This window comes from Otolemur garnettii, unplaced genomic scaffold, assembly GCF_000181295.1.
Source record: "Otolemur garnettii isolate 467f Iridium unplaced genomic scaffold, OtoGar3 scaffold00025, whole genome shotgun sequence".
Classification (NCBI taxonomy): Eukaryota; Metazoa; Chordata; class Mammalia; order Primates; family Galagidae; genus Otolemur; species Otolemur garnettii.
The window spans coordinates 12,461,380-12,472,662 of NW_003852420.1; the positions used below are offsets into that span (position 1 = coordinate 12,461,380).

Consider the following 11,283-nt stretch of genomic DNA (forward strand, 5'->3'; position numbering starts at 1 on the left):
TTTTTGAGACAGAGCCTCAAGCTGTCGCCCTGGGTAGAGTGCTGTTGCACCACAGCTCACAGCAACCTCCAACTCCTGGGCTCAAGTGATTCTCCTACCTCTGCCTCCCAAGTAGCTGGGACCCCAGGCACCAGGCACAACGCTGGGCTATTTTTTGGTTGCAGCCATCATTGTTGTGTGGTAGACCTGGGGTTGGATTCGAACCCGCCAGCTCAGGTATATGTGGCTGGTGCCTTAGCCACTTGAGCCACAGGCGCGGAGCCAACTATTTATACAATTTTGATAAATAGGCTTGGCGCCTGTGGCTCAAGCGGCTAAGGCGCCAGCCACATACACCTGAGCTGGTGGGTTCGAATCCAGCCCAGGCCCACCAAACAAACGGCTGCAACCAAAAGATAGCCGGGTGTTGTGGCAGGCAACTGTGGTCCCAGGTACTTGGGAGGTGGAGGCAGGAGACTCTCTTGAGCCCAGGAGTTGGAGATTGCTGGGAGCTGTTAATGCCACAGCACTCTACCCAGGGCGACAGCTTGAGGCTCTGTCTTGAAAAAAAAAAAAAAAAGAAAGAAAAGAAAAATAAAGAAGCTATCAAAGCAGCTGATGTGGTGAAAGGAGTTATGACACTGACCTCTAGGAAACTGGAAACTAAGGAAGAGATGGAAAAACTCCTCTTAGTTTGGATTAATGAAAAACAGCTATTGATGTGATTTCTGAGATGATAATTTGTGAGAAAGCCAAGATCGTCCACAATGATTTAGTGAAAGGCCTGATACCAGTGCTCAAAAGGAGGAGTGTAAAGCCAGTAGGGGGTTGTTCGAGAACTTTAAGCAAAGGACTGGGATCCATAGTGTTAAATATGGAAAAGCTGCCAGTTCTAATTTGGAAGCAGAAGAAGTTTATAAAGGAGGATGTCAGTGAATTAGTGGATTATCACAGGACTGAGCTGACAATGAGCTTCAGCACCTTAACCAGCAGCAGCAGCAGAAAGAAGTCCAAAAGGAAATTTCTTCAGGGGAGGATGAGGGAGACACTGGAATCATTCCCACTGCTGAAATCAAGGATCTTCTCGGCATGTGGTTGAAAACCCAGGCAGTGTTGAGCAGTGGCAGCCTAATAAAGCCCTCGTTAACAGGTGTGTTAACTTGTTCAATGATACATTATTGAACATTTTATATATATATTTATTTTTTTGTGGCAGAATCTCACTATGTTGCCCTTGGTAGAGTGCTGTGGTGTCACAGCTCATAGCAACCTCAAACTCTTGGTCTTAAGCAATTCTCTTGCCCCAGCCTCCCACGTAGCTGGGACTACAGGTGCCTGCCAAAACGCCTGGCTATTTTTTTGTTTCAGTTGTCATTGTTGTTTAGCAGGCCAGCCGGCTTCGAACCTGCCGGCCCCGGTATATGTGGTCAGCGCCATAACCAATGAGCTATGACGCCAAGCCATCCTTGAACATTTTAGAAAAGTTCGAAAAGGTCACCGGTATCAGACCATTTTGGAACGTTGGTTTTCCAAAGACACCAGGACTTGTGACCCCCAAGCCCTCTACAAGTGGCGCCTTAGCAGACTGCATGAAAAGGCGAGGAATGCAGAGACCAGAACCACCAGAAACGCAGTTACCTGATGTTATCATGGAAGGTGAGTTGCCTCCCAAGCAATAATCTCTCCCCTCCAGCTTCCATATGCACCATCATCACTTCTTTTTAAGGTAAATACAGGTTTTTATATTTTTAATTTATTAATTTACATTTTTGTGTAAATCGTATTTGTTAATATTTTACCTTAAAATCCAGTGTATTTACTGTTAAAATCATTTTGAAAATTCAAGTCTGTGGGACCCAGGAATGGATTAATCCAGTTTCTATTATTTAAAAAGGGAAAAATTGTCTTAGAACTCAAATGATGTGGAACTTGAATGGGATTCTGGAATGGATTAAGTTCAGATTTCAAGGTATCACTGTATGTTCCATTTGCAAACAAACCATTTCCCCACCTTTGTCTTTTACTGTGGTTTTGGGGGAGCTGGCAGTGAGTTCTCAATGCAGGTTAGTGACCACCTGTTCCTCTGGGCCCTGCTGCCTATCACACGTGTCCCTCACATCTTCCCCCTGGCTTGACTGTCAAGATGCCTGTGGGACCCCTATGGCCACCATTATCTTCTTTTTGGAGCTTTCTATACAATTATCTCCTACTGTCCCACTAGTGACTTTGATCTTTAAACTAAGTCTTTTACACATTGTCTAGAATTCTCCTGGGTAATAGGCTAGCAAATGGCGCCCTGCTGTGTGTAGGGGCACAGAGACAGCTGGGGGTGCTATGGCAGGGAGCATCCCCCTGGTCTCATTCTCACCTCACAGTCCCCAGCCCTCAGCCATGATGGCCACTGGCTGGTCTTGAATGGCAGGGGCCTCTCACCCCATGTACCAACAGTATCTGTACCAGGTGCTGGGGGAGCCAGGTTGGGCTGGGCTGCCAGCTGCAGTGTCTGGAACCCTTCTTCAGAGGGAAGCTAAGGCTGTAGCTGCCCTCCCTACCCTCACCTCCAGTTCAGGGTAAGGAAAAACCCACCAGCATCATCTTCCTCCCACTCACGTTGGGGAGGGAGCCTAAGGGCACTCTGGGGTCTGGAGGCTTTTTTCCCCAGGTATTAGCTGTGGGACCCATGCTGGGGGAAGCAGTAGCAATAGACCTAGCCTGAAGTTGGCCATGACCCAGCTGCTCTCCTGGACAGTGGACAGCACTCAAGGAGTCTGACACTCCCATTGTTACCAGCCACTGCTAACCTGAATGGCCATTCATGCAGGACTAATCAGGCTCTAACAAGGCTGGATAAGCCTGCGTGCCAACATCTGGAGATTGTTTACTCGTTTCCAAGGCCTACTGTCATAGGTAAGTTGGGAAACTGGATTCCATGGTACCAGTCAAGGACCCAGGGCACTCTGTGCACACACTGAAGTGTTGACTAACTATAAATTTAAAATTTAAAAATGCTTTGAAGTTATAACTACTTTAATATAGGAAGAGTATAACCAATGAGGGGCAATCTGTTTAATGTATACTATAATGAATAGTAACATTGCTAATGTTTATTGTGAGAATATAAAAGTAACAATGGGAAACAAAACGGCAGAGCAGTTCTTTGGGGAGATATCCCTGCTGCTCTCTGGAATTGCTGGCTTTTCTGCTAATACAAGTGAAACTTATGGGCCTGTGGCTCAGTGAGTAGGGCGCCGGCCCCATGTACTGAGGGTGGTGGGTTCAAACCTGGCCTTGGCCAAACTGCAACAACAAAAAATAGCCAGGCGTTGTGGTGGGCACCTGTGGTTCCAGCTGCTCAGGAGGCTGAGGTAAGAGAATGGCCTGGGCCCAGGAGTTGGAGGTTGCTGTGAGCTGTGATGCTACAGTGCTCTACTGAGGGTGACAAAGTTAGACTCTTGTCTCTAAAAAAAAAAAAGAAAGAAACTGATGATCTTTCATCAGCTTCTCCATTGATTGGCTTGGATGACAGGTGGACAGACGCCTTGGTCCAGCAACACCACATATCCCCTTCCTCTTCCTCCAGGCCCACCTTGAACACCTGGCACCTCAGGGACAGCTTTAGTGTCTCCCAATGCCGTTCTGTTTTTGCCACTGCCCCTCATCCCAGGTGTCCAGAGGCTGGGAAATACTAGCCTAGCCAAGGGACAGTGCTTCAGGGGACCAGCTTTCTCCTGGAGCCCTGGTGCAGAAAGGCTACCTCTCCTTGCCAGCTGAGAGTCCTCTTATTGGCCAGGGTCATCCTCCTTCCTTTAAGGAGTTTCAGAAGTGAAAGGCTGGAAAGAATAGAGACAGTGGGTAGTGGGTGGATGGATGGGTGGGTGGTTGGGGTAGTTGTGCATGAGACAGGCCACCATGTGGGACACCAGGTGCTAGGGAACCAGAGTGGTCTTCCCTCTCTCTCCCATGGAGGTGAGGCATATGGAATGGATGTGTGGTGGTGAGGGGAGCAGGTGCATCTAGCTCGTGTCCTTCTTATGCCAGCAGCAGTAGGCACAGGAAGAAACAGTGGACATGAGAGGTAGGAAAGGGGGCTTTTCTTGGCTTGGTTCAGAGGAAGGGCAGTGCATATGCACCCAGGATAGAGCTCAATTCCAGAGCCCCAGCCCTTAGGGAGGGCAGCTTCCCCACTCGCTGATGGAAGATCTGTGGAGGAGATGGCTCTTTCTGGTCAGGACCAGGACCCTAAGCCAGACAGCACCCCCCACCCCGGCCCAGATTCCAGTGACATCTGGAGACAGGGGAGGGAAAGCAGCTCACTCACTCCCTTCCACAGAATCCACTCCCTGACCACACACTAGGCAGCTGCTGTCCCTGAGGTGACCAGTTATCCCTCTCAAGTATTTCTGGGGGCTCCAGTCACAGGATTCCTGCTCCAGGCTGGTTTGTGTCCTGGACTCATCTTCACACTTCCAAGGCCGACACTCTCAGAGCTACACCACATCCCCCTCACGTCCCCACCTCAGAAAAGGAAATTGTGGCCTAGAGAGAGGCAATGCCTAAGAATTCCCTAACTTACAGCTCAGGGGAAAAATGGGGACCTAAGAGTGGAGAGTCCAGCAGCTATTCAGAGGTGTGACCACCTCCCTGGGCCTTGTTTGCTCGCATGTAAAGGGACAGGTGGAACGATCTGCATCCACACACCCAGGAACCAAGGCTCCTTCAGTCCAGATGGAGGTAGATTTAGGTGAGACAGTGCATACGCAGGAGTGGGTCTCCCCTCCAAGCAGCAGACCCAGGACAGAGGCCCAGCTAAGCGGGCAGGGCACCTCTAGGGCTATCACCAGGGGGCAGAATAACTTTGTCCCTCAATTCTAACCTCTCCCATCCTGTGCTGAGCCAGGACCATTCGTAGATTTGGATGGAACTAGCCTGGGTTGCTTGAAATGGGCTCTTGCGCCGGTTCTGTGTCAACTTTCACCAGCAGCCATCAGCCTCCATGGATCAGAGGCCTGTTTAATCTCTCTTGGGCTGATCAGCAAATAAGAGGACCTGGGTCATTTGTAAAGGTGTGTCAAATCCTGTGGTGAAGATGGGGGACAGGCACAGGGACTTCAGCTGCCGAGGCAGGATGGGGGTATTATCAGGTTCCAAATTTATTATTGGAAATTATTAGCAGGAATCAGAAATGAAGTGTGAATTTATGTTCACTTACATTGTTTTGGGAAATTTATAGACTTTGTTAACTGGGTGATTTTTAAGAAAACAGCTTTGTGGTTTAGTGAAGATGACTCTTGAGTTCAATAAACCAGCTTAATTCTGGTTTGGGTTTACAGATGTTTTATTTGGAGTCCTTGGTGTTTAATTTAAACAGGATTCAGTGTTTTTTTCTCTTGCATTTTATTTTTCCTGAAAAATCCAAACCAGGGCCCAGTGTGGTGGCTCATACCTGTAATCGTAGCGCTCTGGAAGGCCAAGGCTGGTGGATTGCCTGAGCTCACAAGTCAGAGACCAGCCTGAGCCAGAGCACGACCTATCTCTAAAAATAGCGCAGTGCTGTAGTAGGCGCCTGTAGTCCCAACTACTTGGAAGGCTGAGGCAATGGGATTTTTTGAGCCCAAGAGTTTGAGGTTTCTATGATGCCATGGCACTCTACCGAGAGCGACAAACTGAGACTCTGCCTCCAAAAATAAATTAAAAAAAAAAAAAAAGAACAGTTCTGGTCCCTTTCTGACAACATACTTGCCTTTTCAGAAATGTTTTATGTCCCTTCCAGACTATCAGCTCTGGAATTCGTCCTTGTATCCCTTGTTTGCCACTGAATTCTGTTTGGTGTTGGATCCTGAGGACACAAAGTCATTTGTTGTTGGGAGTTGCTTGTGGCTGGTTGGGAAAGCAGAGGTTTACAGCTAAATGGGTACTCAAGTGCTGTAGAAGCACTGAGGGGTACAAACCCTGAGCAGGTGGCCTGGGGTAGAGGATAAGGAGTTAGTTGTGGAAACACAGATGATAGCAGCTGGTGCCCAGTAAGGAACAAAATGGAGAAGGGCCAAGAGGAGTGGGGAAATAGGTGCCCCCAGGTCACCCCATGGAGGCACTCCACAGGATTTGTGACCCAGAGCTGGGGCCTAGGGGGACCTGGGGTTGGAGAGCACTGAGGGGCAACAGACAGGCCCCAAGTCCCACCCTCTGAGGAAGGAGATGGTGGAGGAATGAACGAGAGCACAGAGTCCCTAACACCAGAGGCAGGAGCTGGGAGCCCTGGGGTTTAGCCCAAGGCCACTCTGACCAGTAAAATTAAAAGAAAAAAAAGACCACGTGGGAATAAAGTGAGGAAGAGAGAAGAGCAAGAGACTTTTTAAAGAAGTCTATCCTAAAGGGGGAAAAACACATTTATTTTTAATTAAAGAGACTTGAGTATTTGAAGAGGGCGATGAAGGAAACTGGGACACAGGAAGGATCCAACTGTATGACGTGAGGACCTGAGTGTGGCAGGACTCAGAGATTTGCATGTGGTGGGCATAGGGCTGTCACTCTTCCCCTTGGGAGAAATACTTGCCCTACCCTTTCATAGCTGGCTGGCTGTGCCTGGATGCTGGTGAGCAGTCAGCCCTGCCTCCACAAACCCTCTTGCACTGTGTGCCCCAGTAAGCTTTCCTTTTGGCCTATGCTAGCTCTGGTTGGCTTTTTGTCTCTGGCAACTACGTGAACCCTGAGTAGAAAGTAAGAAAGGAGTGATGAGGGAGGGAGGGATAAAGGGATGAGGGATACACATGTAAACTGAGAAAAGAAGGGGAGCAAAGAGCTGAGATAATTCCTGCTTGAAGACACTGACCGGTTCAGCAACCAAGTGGTATTTTAAAATACTGGCCCAGCCACTGACCAAATCAGCATGGACTCCAGGAGGAAACTGGCCAGGCCACACTGATGTACCTGCTCAAGGCAAGGCCTGGGGAAGGGAGGCGAGGTAGCCTGCTGGGAGGCAGGGTAGGCAGGGCAGGCAGCACAGGAGCCTGAGGCAGCCTCACTTGCAAGTTCACTGAATGGTTTGCTGACCCAGCACCTGCCTGGACCTAGCTAGTCACATGGAGCCACTGCATGGCAGCTTGTGAGAAGTCAGAATCTCCTCCCCAAACTTGGCATTCTTCACTACAAATTCATCAGGTTCTGTCTTTGCTGAATTTATTTGTGATTCTTCTGAAACTACTGAGTTGAGTTTTCTGCCTCTTGGAGTTCCTTAGTTCTCAGAGAAGGAGCGAATGCCTTTTATGACTTATACTCATCCTGACAAACTTTCAGAGGTGGTCTGTTGTTGTAGCCTTGCCTCTCATAGGCCTCCTGGGTCCATTCTGCACATCTTTCCTTTACACAAACATTCGGGAGATGTGGTGCACAACTGGGATTCCCTCCTGGAGCTACTGCATGTCAGCTGCTTCGCCTGGACCCTGAGGATCTCTCTAATATGGCTCTACTTGGCCTTTCTTGCTTTTTACTCATCTAAATTTCTAGCAGCTTGTGAGTCTAGTTCAAGTCTCACTCCTCCAAGCAGCACAGCAGTGCTGACCTCTGACTGTCCCTCCATGGCAGGTGGAGAACCACCTTGCTACTGAAGCCTCTAGAGTTCAGGGCCTGTGCTCACTCTTCAAGAAAGGCCCAAGGGCCACAGGCTTCTTCAGCCCTGCCTGACAGCCATGGTAACTGTTCTCCTCCCCCATAACGACCTATGCATGAGGCTTGGAGGCAGTGGAGAGACTCACCCTCCCAGCAGTACTCCCAACTAAAGACATCCCAATACTTTTAGCTCTAGCTAAGACTAGGTTAAAACCTAGTTATGGAGTCAATGGGGGTGTGAGTACAAATGAAAAGTGCAGAGTTAGCTTTATGTCCTTAAAAATGAAGTTGTTTGCTCCCCATGCTCTCCCCCTACCCCAGTTTGAAATATGGAATGGCAGTGACCCAGCTTCAACTATGAGGAAGACACTGACACTGACACTGAGAGTAACATCTTGAAAATACTGGGCCCAGAAGACGGAAGGGTCCTGGATATCTGGGCAGGGCAGACTGTTACATGAGAATGAACATCCACCTTCTTCAAGACACAAAGGTTTGATACTTCTGTCTAATGTGTTAGGCTCAAAACCAAGTTAGGATCCCACCATCCTGGTTTCTAGATCTGAGACACCTCCATATAAGAGTCCTAGAAATGAGGACACATGAAAGAAAATGGAAGCAATTTTACACAATACATATGGATATAAAGAATTACTCTGGACACTGTGTAGCAAAGCAATAGGGACTGAAGAGGTCACCTTGGCTTCAGCCTTGGTCACTTCCTTTCCCTGCCCTGCCCCTGCACTCAGGAAGACTCAGTGAGGACTCAGGAGTGAGGCTAGCTGTGACCACTGCACCAAAGATGTACTGGGAATGAGGAGGGTCTGGGGGCTGTGGCCTCTCACGAACAGCTGAAGGAATAGTAACGGCAGGGCCAGGAGTAGCCAGGAGCCCCAGTGCTGCATAGCTCCCCCAGCCCAGACAAAGGGAAAGACGTTTCCTCTGGGAGTCAAAGCTTTTATTACCTGATAGTCCCTAGTGTGGTGCCAGAGATACCGCTCTGGTCCTGTCACTCCCCATGAGGGTGATAGTGGGGAAGGGTGGGGTGGAGGGAGGGATATTTACAGCGCATGGTGGTACAGGGACAAACACATTTCTCAAGAGCTCTGAGAACTTTGTGCTTTTTTCTTAGTTGGTGCTGAACTAAATGGAATTGATTTTGTGTGTATCTTCTTTAGGAAAAGATGTATTAACCAAAGAACAATCCAGCCCAATTTCTAGGCTGATAATTTCACGATATCAATCCAAACATCACACTATTTAATTCCCCAATAAAACATTGGAAAAAGGACTATCAGTGCTAACACATTTACATATAAAATCTCCACCTAATAGGTAATAGAAGCCTATGTACCAATTTCTAAAACAGTTATAAGATATATACACAATTTGGGGTATATTAACAAAACAGAATATTACAAAATATTAAAGGCAATCCTCCTGGTCCTTGGGCCCTGTCACCTTTCATTTGAAGTTGGCATAATCTGAGAATGCATCAATATATTCCTGAACCACCTTGTAGCAGAACTCGTACTGCTCCTGGAGAGAGAAAGGTGGGGGGAAGCCAGGGTTACAGAAAAGAATGCTGTATTCTAACAGACCCATGTTTTGTTTTTTGAAAATGGAAAATCCAGAGGAAGTAAATGTTTCTGGACTCCCATCTGAGCCCTCATCTGTCTGCCAGAGTTCTGAGAGTGTTCCCCTTCTGGGCTGAGTGCAGAGGACCTCCCATAAGCAGAGCTGACCAGAGCTGACAAGGAGAATCTTTTTTTTTGAGACAGAGCCTCAAGCTGTCCCCCTGGGTAGAGTGCCATGGCATCACAGCTCACAGCAACCTCCAACTCCTGGGCTCAAGCGAGTCTCCTGCCTCAGCCTCCCAAGTAGCTGGGACCACAGGCGCCTGCCACAACGCCTGGCTATCTTTTGGTTGCAGCCGTCATTGTTGTTTGGCAGGCCCGGGCTGGATTTGAACCCGCCACTTTGGGTGTACGTGGCTGGCGCCTTAGCCACTTGAGCCACAGGCACTGAGCCGACAAGTCCTGCAGAGGTAAGGTGTGAGTGTGCAGGGCTGGGAGATTGCGAGGCCTTATACTCACCATGGCTGCCAGGCTATGGTGTGCCTGGCTCTCAAAGCCTCACATTCTCCCAAACCTAACATCCACTTCTCTTTCCCTCTCCAACTTTCTAGAGCCATGAGATTCAGGAAAACCTCTGTAGATGTCCAGCTTATTAAAAGTCAGATCTGTTAATAGGGCGCCCCTACATAACAAAGGCAGATACTCCTGGGTCTTCCACACCCAGGACCCACAGAGAACTGTAGATGAGCCCTTGGGGGTACCCAGATGCTCCCTTCCAGCCTGTCACATCCTCTGGGACAGGTGCTACATTCCTACTGCCATCGTGCCTCCTATGGTGGCACCTTGAAGAAGGTGGAGGGTCTGTGGTTACATGCTCTTTTGACTACTGGGTGGGCCCCTTTGAAGAACTTTCTCCCTGGGCTGGCCCTGACAGAGAAGGGCTGTAGATGGTGTAGACATGGACGAATACATGGGCAGCATACCAGTGTCTGGACCATGTGTGGCCTCTGCAGCCTCAGGCTTTTAACAGTCTGGAAGACATCCAAAATCCCCTCTGCTTTCACCCGCTCCAGGACGGTGCTCAGGGCACAGAAGGTCCCTGTCCTTCCTGCCCCAGCGCTGCAACAGAGTAGATCCAGTTACTGAGGGAGAGGCAGTGGCAAGGAGCAGATAAAGACTTGGGCTGGTGCTCCGGAGAGGGTCTGAAATCCAATGGGGCTCTCAGGGAGGCATGCATCCTGTGCCCTCCCTGTAAAGCCCCATGTACCTGTGGAAGGACTCACCCAGGAGACCATGGGGACAACCTTCTCTCACACCTCACCAGCACTGAGTCTTTGCTGTTTAGCTTTGCTTGTTGAGGCCAGAACTAGTTCTAGTCCTGTCTTTTCTGTCCTTTGACAAATCCTGCCCCTCTGCACTGGTGTCTACTGATTCTTCTCCATACCTTTCATTTATTTCCCAAATCCACAGAATCCAGACACTAACCCTGTGTTCAACACCATTAGCTGATTCACTCCCTAGACACCAAGTGCCTGCTCTGAGGCAAGAACTCTGGGTTTCTAGGTAGGGTGCTTAGGGGAAGGCTATTCTGTCCAGGAAAGGAACAACTCAGGCCCACAGCAGGAGTATGCCTAGGGTGCTGAAGGCATGTAGCAAGATCTAATGACAGAAGGAAAAGAGTGGTGGGGCCACATTAGGGCCCCCGGGAGGTCAGCCCCTGCTGTACCCTTGTAGGTGCTGGGTAGGGAACCCTCAGCTCATCTTGGGCCTTGTAACCCATCGTTAGGGTTCTAAGTAAAGGAGTCTTATTTCTTCTAAAATGCGATCTCAAACAAAATTTACCTTTTCCTCCAAACAAACCTCCTTGCCAATCTTTCTTCTGTTGCACACCAATCATTACCAGCAACCCAGGCTCAAGCCTGGGAGGCTTCCTGACTCCTCTTTTCTTTCATCCTATGTTCTTAGTCTTGTTCATTTTTCCTCAAACTGTTTTTATTTTTATTTTTATTTTTTATTTATTTATTTATTTATTTATTTTTGAGACAGAGCCTCAAGCTGTCCCCCTGGGTAGAGTGCTGTGGCATCACAACTCACAGCAACCTCCAACTCCTGGGCTCAAGCG

The 11,283-nt window shown here is 48.8% G+C and overlaps 1 protein-coding gene across 2 annotated transcripts in view; it reads right to left on the reverse strand.

The window, feature by feature from the left end:
- Window positions 1–8,525: 8,525 nt before the first annotated feature.
- Window positions 8,526–11,283, reverse strand: part of PTPRA (protein tyrosine phosphatase, receptor type A) — a 69,028-nt gene continuing 66,270 nt past the window's right edge. For both annotated transcript variants that reach the window (XM_003788058.3, XM_023512153.1), the window contains 2 exons: window positions 10,145–10,280; window positions 8,526–9,123 (listed from right to left, as the gene is read on the reverse strand). In XM_003788058.3, the coding sequence (XP_003788106.1) occupies window positions 9,049–9,123; window positions 10,145–10,280 (211 nt within the window). In that variant the 3' untranslated portion in view covers window positions 8,526–9,048. The remainder of the gene's footprint in view (window positions 9,124–10,144; window positions 10,281–11,283) is intronic.